The sequence below is a fragment of the Caloenas nicobarica genome, chromosome 1 (genome assembly GCF_036013445.1).
Source record: "Caloenas nicobarica isolate bCalNic1 chromosome 1, bCalNic1.hap1, whole genome shotgun sequence".
Classification (NCBI taxonomy): Eukaryota; Metazoa; Chordata; class Aves; order Columbiformes; family Columbidae; genus Caloenas; species Caloenas nicobarica.
Window position 1 is genome coordinate 171,954,650 of NC_088245.1, and position 18,842 is coordinate 171,973,491.

At 41.3% G+C, this 18,842-nt stretch overlaps 1 protein-coding gene across 7 annotated transcripts in view; it reads left to right on the plus strand.

Annotated features, from left to right (window-relative positions):
- Window positions 1-18,842, plus strand: part of KLF12 (KLF transcription factor 12) — a 261,886-nt gene that overhangs the window by 139,221 nt on the left and 103,823 nt on the right. For all 7 annotated transcript variants that reach the window (XM_065630125.1, XM_065630116.1, XM_065630098.1 and 4 more), the window contains one exon: window positions 17,389-17,932. In XM_065630125.1, coding sequence (XP_065486197.1) covers window positions 17,389-17,932 — 544 coding nt within the window. The remainder of the gene's footprint in view (window positions 1-17,388; window positions 17,933-18,842) is intronic.

Here is an 18,842-nt window from a genome sequence, read left to right on the forward strand (position 1 = left end):
TACTTTTTTGAGAATAGTCGGTCTGGTTCTTTTACTGGATGAAGCTAATCTGTAAGGCGGCTACAGAGATGATTTGGGGCCTAGATCATCTTTATTATGAGGAAAGGCTGAGAGAGCTGGGTCTGTTCAGCCCGGAGAAGAGAAGGCTGAGGGGGGGGTCTCATCAATGTTTATAGGTATCTCAAGAGTGGGTGTCAAGAGGATGGGGCCAGACTTCTTTCAGTGGTGCCGAACAATAGGATGAGGGGCAAAGGGCACAAACTGAAGCACAGGAGGTTCCATCTGAATATGAGGAGAAACTTCTTTACTTTGGGGGTGCCAGAGCACTGGAACAGGCTGCCCAGAGAGGTTGTGGAGTCTCCTTCTCTGGAGACATTCAGAACCCACCTGGACGCATTCCTGTGTGATCTGCTCTGGGTGACCCTGCTTTAGCAGGTGGGTTGGACTAGATGATCTCCAGAGGTCCCTTCCAACCCCAACCATTCTGCGATTCTGTGAATACTGGAAAAAAATGTCGCGCATCATTCACAGCCTTTCAAGCAGGAGAGGCTTATTCAACTCAACATGAACTTAACGATGCCTGAAGCAGGGCACAGTCTGCGAATTCTGGCCCAAACAAATGTTCTTTCTCTTTCGAGATGCTGTGTATGAATAAATAACCTGAGATTTCTCTCCACAGATTCTCACATTCAGTCATTTTTTTGACAGCCAGCTGGCACTAGTATTTTAATGATCAGCCCTGTGGGTTGTATTTTTAATAGTCAGAGTAGATCAACTGGTAAGCTGGCTCTCTTGGCCATTTGGAAAGCTATTCCCTCAGAAGACGAGTTATTAGTAGGTTCAGCAACAGCCATGGTCACTCCAAGCAATGTCTCCATCCCACTGGAGGGATTGGTGTCTGGGCTGATCCACTGGCTGAGGTTACGCTGAACACATAATACTTCACAAAACTAAATAAGCAAGTTTTAGAGGTCGATACTTCCACAAATAAAACAGAATTAGAATTTGGCAAGCAAAATCTGCTTCCTTTAATTTACAGGTATATCTTTACTGACTTTATTATATTCCTCCACATGGCACAGCTGCTGAAGTTAGTCTTTAGACTGATACAGCTGCCTTCGTAAAGTCCAAATGATGACCTTTCAGTATGATTATTAACTTACTTGAAATTTAATAAAATTGCAATATCTGTGACAGGCAGTAAAATATAACTGTTATTTTTCTTCCATATAAGAACTCCTCAGTTTTTAAAAGGGAGTAAATGGGGAAAAAAATGATGGTAAAGCTTGTCATTACATTCCAGGATAATAAAGGAATAAAGCTATCAATTATCTCCTATGCAGGCACTAGATTAGTTAGTAGTTGAATATAAATTGCTGTCTAAGCTGTAGAGTCATTTGGTTTGAAGTTAAACAGATTCCTCAGAAATGCTTAGTGTACTTGAGGAATAGGCCCTTGTATATCAAAGTTCTTGTTATTGTGTAATATGATGAAGTACCTCATCTGTCTGGGAAGACCACCTGGGCTTATATTAACTGTGAGTCGTTCTATTAAAATCTTGTAGTGGGATTAGAAACAGTCTTTTCACAGCACTGTTGTCATGTTAAATGATGTCTGTGTCAGCTAGTCACTTGGACACCTAGTCATAGGCAAGTGTGAATCTCACTTTCCTTTTCTGCTGATTCTCTCTACACAGCAAAATAAATGGGCATTTCACCTGATCCGTTCCTGAAGTGGAACATCAATAAGGATTTCAGTGCCAGAATTCAAAACTGGAATCCTTAAATCTTCTGCTTGACCACAAAAATTTGGAGAAATGTAATATATACTTTTTAAAATTACGTGTTACATTTCTTAGGGCCTAAAATCTTATTTATGTGTATATTTTCCTTTTTAAAGGCAGAGTAGCTCAGTGATGTGCACATCTCCTCAGCGCTAGGAAGACAGGTGATCTATCAATCTCTTGTTGAGGTTATCTGGCCTGGCGGTTGAGATATTAAAACTTTTACTGCTCTGACTCTGCTTTAGATGCCCTGAAACCTTGGATTTTAAAATCCAGAAATAGTAAGTAGTGTTCCTGCCCTTTTTTACTTAGAGGCTTGGATCACTTAACTGCTAATGGTGTGGAAGACCTGGGTTCAGTTTGCACAGGTGCCTGAAGAGATTCAAATCCATGTCCTGCACTTGCAAGGAGACATCTATTTATGAGACTTTTTGTGGTTTACCAGCTGCAATTATGAGGCTGTTCTGAGATGGGATCCTTCTGATGCATCTTTTTTCTAACTGGTCTGCTTTACAGTTTTTTTGAGATTTACAGGACAGGAGAGGGAGATAGTATTTTGATCGTGGTTTACTTGATAGGCAAATTTTAAAGAGTGTTGTTCTCAACAGGATTTTTGTCTTAACAGGATGTGTATTACCAAACAAGTAATTCATGACGTCTTGATTCTGTGAGAGACTGATGGTATTAGCATCAAATTCCTGCTGCATGCTGTTCGCAGTCTACCCACACACCGCCTTAGACACGCAGGCCAGCGGACAGCTGTGCTAGAGGAAGATGGACTCACACCATCTCACACATTGCCTACAAAATACCTTTCATTGATTTCATCCAGTGATTATCTGAAGTAACACGGGACTAGAACTCAAAGCTCCCTCCTCAGTGTCTCCTCATTGAGGAACAGTCGTTCTTTTCCCATAAAATGCGAAACAAAGGACCATGTGGGAGTCTGGTCTGCCAGCTGCATCCTCCTTGGTTTTCAGGAGGGACTTCAGATCTGTAGAAGAGATCTTCAGTTCTGGAGTCTGATGGGAGGTGGTGAGGTTGCTGAGGGCCTTAATTCAGCACCAGCAGGACAGGGATGATCTGCTGCTCCGAGGGACCACTTCCCTGCTAGCGAAATTAGGTGCGTTTCTGTTCAGTATGATGGGGTTTATTTGTTTGGGGAATTTTTTTTCTTATAAAGTTAATCCAAAGTGCTTAGATCCTTGTTGGTCATGATGGCATAAGAAACCTTCCTTGTCATAAGAATTTTCCATAGCTGCTCATTTTCATAGCTGTTTCAACCTTTCTTTGGAAAAATGGCTGGAGATGGAAGTCACAGACCTGTTGTTCTTTGCTGGTGCAGCAGTTACTGTGAAGTTTGTTGCTCGGGAAGTACACACAAGCTCTTTGCCCTGGCTAACGTATCTGTAAAGATGAACAGTATCTGGCAAACTTGTTCCTGTGTAATGGATTGCAAATTCTGGACTAGACAAGCTGTTGAAGCAGCAAAAAGGGTACTGCAAAAGGGTGTTAGATATGCCATCAAGAGAGTGATTTTCATTTATACTGCCACCATGAAGATGATCAGAGGAACACCTCTGCTATGAGGACAGGCTGAGAGAGTTGAGGTTGTTCATCCTGGAGAAGAGAAGGCTCCAGGGAGACCTTATTACGGCCTTTCAGTACCTAAAAGGGGCCTGTAAGAAAGATGGAGAAAGACCTTTTACCAAGGTCTGTAGTGACAGCACAAGGGGCAGTGGTTTTAAACTGGAAGATGGTAGGTTTTGATTGAGTATAAGTAAGAAGTTCTTTACAATGAGGGTGGTGAGGCACTGGAACAGGCTGCCCAGAGAAGTTGTGGATGCCCCATCACTGAAAGTGTTCAAGGCCAGGCTGGATGGGGCTTTGAGCAACCTGGTCTAGTGGAAGGTGTTCCTGCACATGGCAGGGGGGTTGGAACTAGATGATTTTTTTAAGATCCCTTCCAACCCAAACCGTTCGGTGATCCATTCACGAAAGGGAGCAAAAGTGGTGAGTGTACTTAGATGGGGGTACGTGAGCTATTCAGAGCAATTACAGTGTGACTCTGCCCCATGTTGCACCACAGAGGATCCGTGGTCCTGTCTGCTTGGGTGTTGCTCTGTGTGAGATACTGTCTTCTGTATTGCTTGACTGCAAAAGTCTTGAGTTATTGACGCAAACTTGTGAGATGCCAAGCCCTTTATGAAACAGCTGCACTTTGCAGCTTTTAGTTTTCTCATGTTAGATTTTCATGGCTGTAACGTGCAATTACGTATACATTAAAGCTAGAGATACTCTTTAATTCAGTGGGAAAAAACTCCCTAAACTTAAGTGTGAATTCTCCTATTTAATTTGTAATATATTAAGAGTTGTCAGTACTAATTAGTGCTGTAAAATAGCTTAAACATAAGACCCACATTTCAACAAGAGTAATAGCGTCTGTGTCTCAGGAGAAGCAGAAGCTTGAGTATGTATTCTCAAAGATGTATTTGGTGTGCTCATTTTCATTTGGTTGTGCACAGTAACAGTGGTTGGTTGAGAAACAGAATGATTCCACTTCTAATTGTTTTAAAGTTACCTCATGCACCCCTCCCCAAATAAATTAGCATAAATGCTTTGTATGTAACACAAATCTTTCGAGTCAGAGCAGCAAAGCAGCACATGTGCAGGGATGAACTCTTGCACCTTAAACTGTGGTGCTCTTTGAACAGAAAGTCTTCTGGAAATGCTCAGTAGCTTTGGATCCTCCATGTAAGTTTTGGTTGTTGAGTAGAATCAGAATCGTTTTAGTTGGAAAAGACCTTTAAGATCATCACGTCCAACGATTAACCTAACTCTGTGGAGTACCCTTCTAAACCACGTCCCTAAGAACAGCTAAATATAATGTCTGTTTCAGCACTCAATGGGCAGATGTTTTTAGAAGTCAGTTTTGTATTGGAACCTCTCCAACGAGAGACTGTAACTTCAAAAGATGGTTATGTTCAGGAAAAACTTCTTTGTGCAACCATTTTACCATTGCACATTTTAAATAACTATGGGAAATGAGCTACTCCCATGCTCCCACTGCGGACATGGGCTGTACAGCACTCGGTGTTTTTACTTCATGACTGAGTTGCTGAATTACTGGCCTAAAAGTGAGTAGGGTGAATCCGTGTGTCTGTGTTTGCATGGATAATGCAACAATAAATTCTCAGTCAATGGAGCCATGGACTTGGAGACCATCTTTGTTTCACTGTAACAATAATTTTGGTTCAAATGTGGGGAGTGTTTTCAACTGTGGAGTTCTCATCTGCAGGGACAGGAGTTGGACTCGATGATCCTTGTGGGTCCCTTCCAAATCAGGACATTCTATGATTCTATGATAATGATATGGTGAAAAAATCAGCTGATGTGGGTATGTGTGACAGCGTGTAACCCCACTGTTGTGATGTTACACAACATCACGCAGCGTGTTTATTTCTGTATTAAAAATGAAATAAAGCATTACAGAACTTTTTTGCCAACATGAAGCAAAACAAGAACTTTTTTTTCTTCTGCCTCCCGTGCTTGCAGGAGATGCTTGAGTGCATCTTTTGCTGAGGTTTGCATGCGTGGCAAATTCCACCTCTGCCAGCATCATCACCTTGTGCCCTCGGAGGTGTGCTGGCGTACACCAGCCCTGCCACCACCACCTCGTGAGGGTGCCAGAGCCTGTCCCCCACCTCCCTGTCACCTTCTGTACTCCAGGAGGTCTCGGATGCCCGGGCGTCCGAATTGAGCCCAAGTCATTTGGCCTGAGTGAAAGAGCCAAGGGTAAATTTTGTACAAAATGTTGTTTTGTTAAAAAGGGAAAGAAGTGGGGAGGAGGGAGAGAAAGGGGATTTAGGTCAACAAGAAACTTTTGGGAATTGATTTCGGATTCACTAGGTTGTTATAGTCAGTAAAGAAATAACAAAAAGACCAGAAAATAACTGACATTTGACTGCCTAAATATTAAATGGGTCAATGTGCATCTTTAACAGTGGTTCATTGTAACATTTATTAATTTTTCCTTTTTTTCTCACTCTCTTTTTTTAATCAGAAACTTCTAGAGTTGAAAATAGTTGAAACTGATTAAAATAAAACTTCAATGTAGTGAAAAATAATTAATGCACCAAAATAAAAGGGTTAATTTCTCCTTTTCAGCTTCTTGCATTTTTTCTCTGGACGAGTGGGAGATATAGTTTATGCCTTGTTGGCCCTGTAACCATGGGGAGCATGTAAGAAGTTTCCATTAAATTAAAATATGTATCTCTTAAGGGGACTCAAGAGAATTGTTTTACCTGCAGTTTAGCTTCAGGTGTCTAATCTGCTATTTTATATGTATTACTTGTTGTCAAAAACCAGCAGTTTTGTCTCTAACAGAATTTAATTTTAGGAACTCTTGTATATTCCAAAGTTCATATAAGCTTAGGCAATGAAAAGTTATTAAGTTGCCATTATGAACACCTTATTTGAAAATTGATGTTTCCTCTGTTTAAAAACAATTAGTCCTCTGGAACAAACTTAGAGTGATGTCATCCATAACTAATAACACAGTGATCATATAAGTTTTGATTTGCTCTGTTCTGAGAAAAGCAAGTGAATATCCAGTTTCTTCTCCTGTGTAATAAAAATCACTGTGATATTATTATCTATTAAAAAAACAACCAGTTTGAGTTTGTTTTAGTTCAGTTGCTGAGGTAATTTTTTTTTTAAGATTAAAGGTTTAAAGAAATAAGAATACGAGTGTGTACAATTGTCTCAGGCTTCAGATGTGATAAGTTCAAATAATGAGAGTTGTTACAGATACACACTGCAGCCTTTACTTTAGAGCATGAAAACTATTCTGAATAATGATAGATTTTGTTCGATGCTATTTATATTCAGTACCCTTAAAAACTGGAATGAATAAAATAATATAAATAGGGGTTTATGGTTAGAATGCATTTAATTTTTTGCTGAGAACTAGGGTGTTTTAGCTCTACTGTTGTAACTCTAAACATTGTGGTACTGGAAAAACTCTTGAGATTCTCCCCCTACATTTTCCCTTCTGTGAAGTGGAAATAGTCTCTATTATCCCTATCTAAAGGAGATTTCTGATGATTAATCAGTTTACAATTATCCGTAACTGGTTGTTATTGCCTTAGGATAAGAACTGAAACAAGGATGTCTTCTTCACACTCAGCTCCAGAGTGTTGCCTTAGATGGTCTGTACCTGAGTGTTTGTCCGCTGGTCCATGTATGGTGCCAATAGGTTGTCCATCTCATAATCCGTATCCTATCGTATTTGGCCTTTAATTGTATTTTTTATAATATATATGAAGACTCAGAAAAAAGGTGCACTGGGAGGGTTAGGTTTTTATTCTTGGTCTTCTCCAGCAGTAAGTACTGTGATATACTAGGTCAGTGAGTTGAATCAAAATCCATTCCAGAGGCATTAAAAACCAATTTTCCAAATATACATATTCATAGTTTATGTAAGACCACATTCACTTTTGGGAAAAACAAGTCAGAAATAACCACCCCAGTCCTCCCTTCCCAAAAGCTGTGTGAAAAGAACATTAGTAAGCCTGAAAAATGAAGCAATCTGCCTGTGGGCACTGTTGGGAAGAGGACTGTCTGCGCCAGCTGTGATCAGACCCTGCAGTGGGCAATGACTGCAACACGCACTTCGTGTCTCCATTGTTTGTGGACGGGTGTCGTGGAGGGACGGGATGTCTCACCAGCGGGTTTCGAGGATATGTGCTGACAGCAGAGGAATGGTGAACCTCAGCGGCTTCAGGTCCCATGCCAGGCACTGGCAGGGCATTTTGATTTATTTGGCACAAACCCTGTTGTCTGGTCACTCCGAGCTTGACCTGTCTTCTCTCCTCTGGGCTGGGACACTCCTCCTTGCATCCAGCCAAGCCCTGTGGCCTTCCCGGCCAACCCCACCACGCAGGCAGATGGGCACCATTTCCTTCCCACCCTCATCTCCATCTCATAGTCCTCCCAGTCGCATCTGAGGTGACATGAGGTGACCTAATGGCTTGCTTAGCATTGAAAATGCCCGATTTCCTTAATTTGCAGACTCACCTTGTGTGACCCCTTGGAGCCCTGGTCTCTTTGTGGATGGTCTCCCAGCCTTCCCAACGAGGACTCGCTATCAGTTCCCTTTCTCAGACAGCACCAGACCCAGCCTCTGCATTTTGTCCCTGTAGGGCTTTTTTTCCAGCCACTGTTACTCGTCTCCTCCCGAATTTGGCTCTTTTTCCTTCTTCCAGGCCAGCTGATGTCCTCCTTGGTGCTGCCCGGTCCCAGAGGAAGGGTGGCAGTGGGAGCAGGAGGAGCTCAAGGGGGTTAGAGGCGAGATTGTTGCGCTCTGTTTAACGAGCCTGGGGTAGAGCCACCCGCGCTCGGAGGGTGAGAGGTTTTGGCAATACAAATTCAAGCCATGTACCCTCAGTGCCAGCAAATGATACAGGACATGTTTGTTTTACTAGAACAGACAGCCAGTTCTGGGATAGGTATTCCTGGAAGTCTGTTCAAAGAACAGGACTGTGGAAAGTGCTCTTTTTAGTAAAAACTGCCTTAGACTTTTTCTCTCTGAAGTGAACTTTTTTTTTCCTCCTCCCAAAACTACTGAAAGGCTTAATTTGAGTCAGACGTAACTATAGTTAATTCTTCTTGATGTATTTATTTTAGTAAATTGTGTCAAAACTGCAATGCAATCTCAACTGAGAGACCAGAAGAACAAAATGAACTTAAACATCAGCTTGAAAGACAGTAAACAGAAGAAGGAAGTTCTTCTAGTAAAATTAATCCTTCTGGTGGAAATTAAGATGAAATAAGACATGTAGAGAGACAGAGAAGCTCAGTTGCAGTGTATGGATAACATCTTAGATGTAGTTACAGGTGTGGCGTCTCCACCACCACCATCACTCCCGATACACTTATTGAAGAGCTGGAGAATTGTTGACACCTCATGTGTAATGTGACAGTAGTTCATGGGTATCATCTTCATACCACAGAGGACATGCGAGCAAGATTGAGTAATAAGGAATAATTAAAAATAATTAACTGCCTGATCTTTTATGCCTTTTATGTGTCAACGGTACTTACGGGGTTCAGAGAGTCCTCTTGCCGTGTCTGGCACTGGTTGCCCAAGGACTTGGAAGTGCAAGACCAGTTTGTGAGCACTGAGCTCCAAAGCTGGTGGGGACATGGCTGAACTTTGTCTGGAGTTGTGCAACAGCTTCCAGATAGTTAAAGCATATAAATGAAAGCTTCATGCATTATTTGTCATAGTCCTTTTTTTGCTGATACATTTATGGTTATTCTGTGGTGATGTGCAGAGTAGGAAAATATTTACCAAATCTTTGCATCAGAATTTTAACTTGTGGATCTTCAGCAAATTGTTGGCTGCGTATTCTTCTTCAGGCGTTCATTGTTTTTCAGTGCAAGTTGGTTTGTGTGGAAATATTGAATGCTTCCATGTTAGATAAAAATAAATCTTAGACTATAATTTTAATATTTTCACCTAGGAATGTAAATGCTGCTGATAACTTTTTTCAAAAATGACTTCGACTAGGCCTTGCTAATTTGGTGCACCTCTGTCAGCAAACCTGCTTGGTAGGTAGTTGCGGAAAGTTGCTGATGTATTCCACCTCAGGCTAAGTGGCTAGTCTAGATTGACAAAATCAAATTCATTAAAAAAATCCCAATTTATGTCTAGTACTATTTTTCTTATTATTTTCTAATGCAAACATGAGACTTAACATTTGTTAACTCAAGTTTTTGGATAAATTAAATGGAAAGATTCTGATCTAAAATTGGACTCTAGTCTTCTCTAGAAAATAAAGAACTAAGCGAAATAAAAAAGGGAAGATTTACCCCAAAAACATGAGGGGAAAACTTATGAGGAGAGACGGTAAGTGGATGTGTGAAATTCTTGTTGTCTAGGATTTTCTAAACTAGCATCCTTTTAAATCCCCAAAGTAATTCTGAATTGGGTGCAATAAGATATTTTTTCATGGTATTTTAACAATTGTTTAGGGAACTGTCGTTTGTTCAGAAATTATCCTCAAAACTAAAATGGATTAATACAAGGAATACAAATATATTAACAGTGCTTTATATGTTTAAGCAAGTAATATTGCAAGCAATGTCTCACGATGCTGTTGTTCCACAACTTTGAGTTGTGTCATAGCAATGGGCATATATTAGTTTATTTCAACAGGTTTTTCCTTTGCTAGAGCATTCTAGTAACACTGCTCAAAAATAAAGAACACATCTATTCAGAATGGCTGGTTTTCTGAATGTGTTAACGATTTAGGGATGGAGGGGGTAGGTTTTGTTACTTTTCAAAAAAATCACAGCAGGCCTACATGGAGTTTGAGATGCTAAGTGTTTGGCCTCATGTTCGAAAAAAGTATCATTTTTACATTTAATGTACCAGATAGTACAGGGGTTGATTAGTTTATTGGGCTGTAGAAGTCTGTAATCACTTGTTTTCCTTCTGTGCCACTCAAGAATCTCATTGATAAACTTGTCATGTACGGGATGGGAGAGTTAAACGCCAAATAACCTTAATGCTTACTCTGTCTTTGCAAATGTATTGTTTAAAAACAAGTCATTTCACACTAAATTTATTTGCATTCATTGTTAAACATGTTTAAAAAGTAATGCTGTTTGCATAGGGATCTGCTTTCATTTTGAACCTCATATCCCTGGTCCCAGTTTGGGCTGTTGCTAAAGGTTGTAGCACGTGGTACTTCTTTGTTGTTGAAGTACTTGTGGAATAACACTGTAGTGTGACTGTTCAGGAAAAGGTAAAAGATAATTCTTACAGCCTTGGAACTTTAATTTTGCTTTTTTATATATGGAGGTTTAGTTTGAATTTGGCCTCCCCAGCTCTTAGTTACTTCTGTTTTATTTTGGGGCATTTTCTATAAGTTCTGCACGTTGAGCAATATTCTGCTAATAAAGGCCACCTGCGCCTCATAACATGTGCTCAGTTTCTTTTGCCTCTTCAAACTCACAAAGAGAACAGAAATTTTATTTTTAGGCCTTGAGGGTTGGAAACATCCGCTTTGAAATCAAACATCCAAGTGTTATGCAGAGATAATGATACATTAAGTGAATCATGAGTACTTTAAAGTGGGTATCTCTTAATCTCTCCTGTTGAATGGTTTCCAATTTGTTTAAATGCATTTTCAATAAACCTCCTTTGTTTTAATATTTCCTGGACTCTACCCTCTGTCTTGCTTGGTGCCAACTGGTGCTTTTTAAAAAAGCTTCAATGGGACTTGTTTTAAGAGAGCCTTACTCAACCTTACCTTGGAGCGCTGCCTCTTGAGGATCTCTCTTCTTCCTTGGAACACAAGTTTAACTCTGACTCTTGAAAACTGATAGTAAGCCACTTTTTAATTTACACTTCCAGAAAAAAAGGCAGAAAGATCCAGCTGTCTTGCATTTTGTTCTCTTCTTCAGCATGACCTCCTGCATTTGTCCAGTGAACCCAAGCTGAGCAGTTCTGCCAGGCTGGGAACACCTGCAGCTGCAGCCTGCGGCAAAAAGGCACAAATGCCTGTTTACTTGGTGCTTTTGCATTTGAAAGCAAATTTTTAAGTATTTTGCTCAGTTTTAGTGTTTGGCTTTCTACATGTTCACCCTTCTGGTTTTATGCACCCGTCATGAACGGATTAATAATGACAGCCGCATCTCAAAGTGGGCGTAGTTGATCCTTGGATGTGTCTTCAGGAGGGTAGCAGCGTGTTTGAAGTAGAAGTTGTTTAGTTCACTTCTTTGCAGGTTGTATTACTTCTCCCCTTTTGTATTTTGTTGCTCTGGTTGAGGTGGAGATTTTCAGGCAGAAGCAGGTGAATGTTGTGGATGTAATTTCTCATGATCAGAAGGTGTTTTCAAAAACATCTCTATCTGTAATTTTAAAGTAATTTCACTCCTAGAGTAGCAAGGTAAACTAAAAAAAGACTCTGACCAAAGGGCTGGGTACTTGGGCCATAACTTCCAGGGCACTTTTAAGTCCCGAAGCTGCCACTTGCCCACGCTACCCCTGTGCCAACCTTTCATGTTCTGCAAGTGTCTTTTCAGGGAATGACAGGACAAAACCGATACAGGCAGAAGTGCTTCATGGTGGGCACCTGCAGAATTGCACTTTGGAGAGGATGAACTTTCAACCCTTATCTACAGAAGAGATTAGGAAAATACGCTGGTTTAATTACAAAAACCAAATTGTATACCAAAGATAAACACACCATATTCTAAACCAAATCCACCTGCGCGCCTGTCTAATGGCATTAGTGTTGTAAGCATGTACGTGTACTATGCAGAAGGAAAATTACTTCTGCTAGAGCAAGTCCTTTTTGTCATTTCGAACCTAGCATGTGTTTCTTTTACTGTGAAGTGTTAGAAAATCTGTAACCTGCAGAATATTCCTGGTTATTTAGATTTCATCCTCCAAGCGTGATGATCAGAGCTGGAAGATGCTGCAGCTGGGCGCAGTTCTGCCCTGCCTGCCCAGAGGAGTGATGCCTGCACCCCCGAGCCCTCGGTGTTTCGGTGTGGCAGTGGCAATGGCATGTTTAGAGTTGTGGGTAGCTCGTCAAAAGGAGTATGATTTTTCTCATCTCACCCTCCTTTAACTCTGACAAAAGAAAATCATCCTGCCTGAAATTTCTCCTGCTAGAGCGGAATGAGGTGGGGCAGCACGACGACAACAGAAAAGGGGGTTTGTGTGTTTTGACTGGGGACTTAAAAGTTTAGCAATTTATTTTTTAACTTCCTGTCCTCAAAGCCAGCTTATTTTATAAGTGCTAAATTTAGGCTGTTCGGTTTCCGTCATCAAGGACAACTCTTTTGGTATGCTTTCTTACAAATTGTTTGACCTTGGGAGAATGCTGCCAGAAAGGAAGAACGCTTCAAAAGCTGGCAACTGATTGTTGGAGGTTTGTAAACTGTTGTGCAGGAGCAACAAAACTCCACAAAGGCATAAAGACTCATTGAAGCTTAGTACCCTGTGAAGTTGATGAACCACAAGGCATCAGGATGAGTTGCTGAAAACAAAATTATATTTTCTTTTTCACTGTTTTTCACCTGAGCTGAATGGAAACTATGAGCTCTTCACGGCTTGGTTATAGATGGGAGACAATGCTCGTTCACAGAGAAGATTGTCATAAGTAGAATAAGAGAGTGGAAAGGGGCTATTGCAAAATTTCCCCCAAAGTAAGTGGAGGTGGAGTTCAGTGGGCTGGAAGGAAGATGAAGTAGAATTGTGTAGGAAAGGATGGCCATCCAGCAGATAACACATCATCAGCCATAACTTCGTCATGCTCAAGGTCTTATGGCTGGCTGGTTGTTTTTCCACAATGGCTGGGGAAACGGGCAGTAAGGAATGCTTTTTTACACAGCCAAAAAAAGCTTTGTGAATAAGGAAATCACGTGTTATGTTCCTGGGGGCGTTTATTAATGGCAAGCTAATGAAACAGAGCACTGCAGAGAATCCTGGTGTACAGCTTTAAAGGGCAGGCACAAAAAACGCGAGCCAAGAGCACTGACTAGTCGAGGCTGCAGCTCTGTTAAAAAGCCTTTTCTAGCAGGGAGCCATCCCAACTTCCCTTCCAGTTCTGTCTCAGCCTGGATTTGAGGGGACGGTGTGGCAGAGAGAGGTGTTGCTGAAATTCGGCTCCGAGTCCCAGCTGGAGACAGGGCTGGAGCTGCGGGCAGGAGCAGCGAGATGCGGGAAGCCGCGGGGAGCTCTACCCCCTCGTGCTGTGTTTCCATGGTCCGGGCTGGCATCCAAGGCAGCCCGCTGGGTTACAGGGACCTCAGGCTGAACCCTTTCTAACCCACCAAGTGCTCTGGAAGCTGCCAAACCCCCAACAACAGCGTTTAGACCCCTAAAACCAAAACAAAGTTTGCAAAACCAGCACAAGGCACTTTTGGGAGCCAGTTGAGGAAAACCTGTTTCAGACTCCCAAGTGAAGTGGGAGTGCTACCAACTGAGCCCCCAGCACCACAAGAAGTCCAGTTCACTAGATGAGGATGGATGGGCAGGAATAGAGAGACAGAAGAAAAAAAAAACAAACCCACACAGCCATTTGTTTTTCATCCAATTGACTTTATGAGCTGGCAGAATGGCTGAAGGTACACCTCTGAATATCCCAGGCATAGTGTCATGGTGATCTCAATTAGAAAAGATGTGGTTCCGTTAAATAAAACTAACGGCAATGCCCATCGTCTAGGGAAATGAACAGTTAATTCTCGGTTAATAATGTTCTGAGGAGATGCTAAGAAACAGCATGCTGAGAGTTCAGCCATCCCTTTTGGCTTCATTCCTACTCTTTGTCATGGAGTTCCTAATTCTGGAATTATCATCATTGGGAAAAGTTTGCTTATACCATCTTTTTTAAAAAAATAATGATAATTTAATGTTCAAAGTTTTGATTCAAGTACAGTTTAAATAGAGCTTGGGCAGCTTGGATAAAATCTGAGATCTTGGAGAAACATCTATACCACTCGTAGATAACTGTAGGGGAGCATGAGTTGTTGGGGTAGATACATTTGTTCACCACCGCCAGAACAAAATGTAATGCTTATTTCCAACTTTTATTTTAAGTACAGGATGTACAAACCTGTTTTGATAAGAATCCTGCTGCCTTTTGTAATGTCGACTGATATCGGTCATGGCCTGAATTTACCAAAGAAAGGGCATTCTTAGTCTTAGAATTTTGGCAGGGAAAGGAGGTCATCGAAGGACACACCAGTTCTTATCCTGTTTGGAGAAATTAGTGAAGGGATTGTAAAGGTTTCAAGTACAGTTTCCTTACTAAAGACTGAAATAATAATATCAACTGCATTACCATAGTACATCCAGCAGCTCTGGACAAGAAGGTATGTACTGAACGGTATGTAGGGAATGTGCATCACAAAAGTAAATGCAGAAGATCTGTTAAAAGAGAAAGTGATTTGTATAGTAGACTACAGTTATATGATAGGTTATTCCTTTTTTTCCCCCCAAAAAAATGTGGTGCAATTACTATAGTAAAACAGAGGCCTGTTCTTTAGCACAATCTAGAAAAATCTCTAAGTCTGTAGTGATGAATGACCTACACACTTTGTCTCAAAGACGATTGCCTCCACAAAAAAAGTACTTTGTGTGGCATCAGAAACATCAGGGTTTGGGGTCCTTCCTTACTCTTCATGTGAAGGACCCGATGCTGCTTCTTGCAAGGGCAGGTGGGAATTTGGGGCAGACTGCACTCAGTTTGGTGGTGGACTGCTTCCAAGGTCCATGTGGATCCCTTGTGTCCAGTCTGAGAAGCACGCATTTAAGGTAGAAGGTGATGCCTTTGGCCATATGAAGATTTGGATGTACCCTGTGCAGGGTGTTCCTCTCCACCTCGCCTTTGCTCTACCACTGGTCTGCTTGCTTAAGCAGAACAAGTCTGTTTGCCCGTTGCATATATAAGACTTGTCAAGATTTGACAAATGAGCTACTTGTGCCACGTATGTTTATGGTTTTGTCTTTATCATGGCACATACGGTATGCCTAATGAAGAATTCATTCCTGGCAGTAGCCAGGATAAGGTGTTTCAGAGGAAGGAAGATACCAGCAATCAGCACTGAGCAATTACAGGTGGTTTCTCCTCCTCGAAGAAGAAATTTCATAACCTTGTCACTTGTAGCTGGTTATATGCTTTGAAAAGTGATGTTATTCACTCCATGTTCTCTTTTAGCAGGAGAACTTTGCATTGTTTTTTAAAGAGATTTTTTGCCTTTTATTATTTGTATTACAGCAGAACAGCAGAGTCCAGGGGCCGGATGAATTGGAGTCCCTTTGTTTTAAGTTGATTTGTGTGTGAATAGAGGAAGAGACTCACTGTTCCAGAGATCTTCTTGCTTTCAAATGGAGGGAAATGTCAGATCCAAGAACCAGTCTAAATCAGCTGAACAGATAGGGTCTACACCAAGCCAGGGATAATATCCACTTAGACTGTTATTATTACAATTTTTAATATTAGTGTTTCTATTTTCCTTTTGCAATAGAACTCCATTCTGTGATGAGATTTGGCTCTGACTCAAAACAGGAGGGTTCACCATGAAAATATTTAACATAGTTGATTATAAAAATCCCAAAGCAAATTCATAGCTTGCTTTTTAGCTCATTTAGAGTAGACAAACTAAAGTATTTGTGGCTTAAATATTTCCGACTAAATATTTTAGATACTTAGTCAATACTATAATCTAGAGATCAACAGAATGCATTTAGAGCTGCTTAGGTGCCATAAAAAGATTGTTTATTAGATCTGCGTATGGAATAATTGCTTTGGGTCAAGTGAGGTTTGAAGTAGCTTGGCGAACGTTTTTTTTATCGAGGTTGGTTTTCCATAGCACAGCACATAAGGGTGTGTATGTGCCGGTAGAGGAGCTCTGCTGTGGTGAAGAGCCATGGAGGTGCTTAGCTGAGGAGCTGAGAGCTCTGCTTAGTCTTACTACCAGGTTATCGATGGGCATTTCCTTCCTTGCTCTGCCTATTGAAAATTGCTTGAAAAAACATTTTTAAAGAGTGGTTATTAATGAGGCGCTGCCAAAAAGGAAAGATGTATCAAATGAGCTTCTCCAGGGATCTATCTTTTGCCTAGCATTATTCAAAAATTCTATTAACCTCTTTGATGACAGAAATAAGGAATGAAACTATTAAACACAGCAGATGGCACCAGTCTAGAAAAAATTTAGACCAGCCAGCTTTGAAAGAGTTGGTCTAAAGCGTAAAATCATTTTGTGATGTCAGGAAAATTGTTCTTAATTAATATGGAAAAAAAAATAAAATAACAATGGGAAAGGCTATCTAATGCACTAATTCAGAATAATGAATCGCTGCAGCAATAGCTGCTTGTAACAGGACAACTGTACAAACGTGGGGCTCTGCACTGACCTGTAAGTTCATTATCAGTAACCACGCAAGAACACAAAAAGTCATACACTGAACTGGACTGTGTTTAGCTTCAGGCGTTGCTTTCTGAAAAGCGGTGTGGACAAAACTACAAAGATCTCTGCAAAAAGCGAACAAGAGTGCTAGGGCTTCTTTTAAAGGTGACGTACGGCAGAAAGGAGCAGCAAGGTCTGCCTGGTCTAGAAAAATGTAGACAAGGAGGGAGAAATTACAGTCTTCAAGCCTGCAGAAAGCTGTTTGAAAAATGGTGAGGATCAGTTTTTCTTCTCGTCCATTGGCGATCACACAAGAGAGTAATGCTGTAGCTTTAGGTTAGATGTTAGGAAGAAACATCCTGTAACTATAAATAGTGGTTAATTCTGGACATCTTAAAATTGTTGCCGCTGAAGACTTCGAGTCATTCAAAGAAACAGGGTGATTTTGTACAGCTAATCCTGCCATCTTCAAAGAAATTGAAGTAGAACTATTTTTTAAATGGTCTGTTCAAACTGAACGTGTCAGAGCTTTCTAGTATGATTTGTCATTTTAGAAACAGGATCAAATCCTGTGGCTTTCAGGACCAAGCTGTGTGATGTGTGTTTTGGCAGCTGGGTGTGCAAGTCATCTTTAGCCACTCATGTAACTATGTCCCTTTGTCCTTCCTCAACAGTCTCCAAACGTCCACAACTACCCAGATATGGAAGCTGTACCCTTGTTACTAAACAACATGAAGGCAGACCCCGTGGAAGACTCATTATCTGCAGACCATTTCCAAACACAGACTGAACCAGTGGACTTGTCAATAAACAAAGCCAGGTCATCCCCTACAGCAGCTTCATCTTCACCGGTTTCCATGACAGCATCAGCCTCCTCCCCTTCTTCTACTTCTACTTCTTCTTCTTCTAGTCGACCGGCTTCATCACCCACAGTAATAACATCGGTATCCTCAGCAGCATCTGTACCGTCAGTATTAACTCCAGGTCCTCTTGTGGCCTCTGCGTCTGGTGTTGGAGGCCAGCAGTTTTTGCACATTATCCATCCAGTACCACCTTCAAGCCCCATGAACTTACAGTCCAACAAAATGAGTCACGTGCACCGTATCCCCGTGGTGGTACAGTCGGTACCTGTTGTCTACACAGCCGTGAGATCGCCTGGGAATATGAACAACACTATAGTAGTACCACTCCTGGAGGATGGGAGAAGCCACGTCAAAGGTAAGGTGGAACCAGTTTTGTGCATCTTGAGGCGTCTCTAAAACTCCTCTTGTACGAGGAAAGATGTAACAAAGTTATAAAACCCTTAGCTTACAAACTTACAGGGTAGTTTGCTGAAAAGACACATAATTTACACTATCTGGAGGAACCTTTAAAAGTCTTATCCCAGGTGCTTTTCAAAATAGATATTTTTAAAATTACTGAGGTCAGCAGTGGTGTTAGATGCTCAGGCAACTCATGGCCAGTTTTGTCCTGAGAGGAACAAATCGTCCCCAGAAGCTGAAGGAAAAGAACAAAGGAATAATGGCAATACATGAAACATCGTAGATGAACATGGAAAACTCAGCAGGTGATACAGATTTGGCAAGAGAAGGAATGTCAGAGGGATTGTTTCCATGTGAAAAGAAAGCAATCGTTGGGCTGTAGGAACGTGAGAAGGAAAGGCTTTTGGACCAAAGAGCAGTAGCAAAAGCAGAGGAGGTTTTATTAAGCTCAAGGAGTGCCAGTGCAATACTTCAAATTAGGTTTCTTCTTCCAGATTAAACAGCAGAAGGGAAGGAAGCCACACAGAGTGTGTGTGTTGGGAATGAGTTTTGCAGGCACAAGACCCAAGAGGCACATGGAGGTGTGAAGGGAGGAAGAAAGCACGTGCCAGAAAGACAGACTCTTGGAGAGGGGTCCAAAGAACACAGAAAGGGGAGCTGGAGGGAAAGGAAAAGTGAGAACATAACAGTTACTGAGGGAGCAAAAAACTGGTTAGAGATGGTGACATGATGGGTGGAGGAAGAAAAGAGAAAACAGATGTGCCCAGATGCTTGGAAAAGTGTAGCTTTATAAAGAAGGCGTTAGTGACAGAGATGGGAACGTGAGGAAAGGAATGAGAGAGACTCATTTCAAGGTTCATTGCATG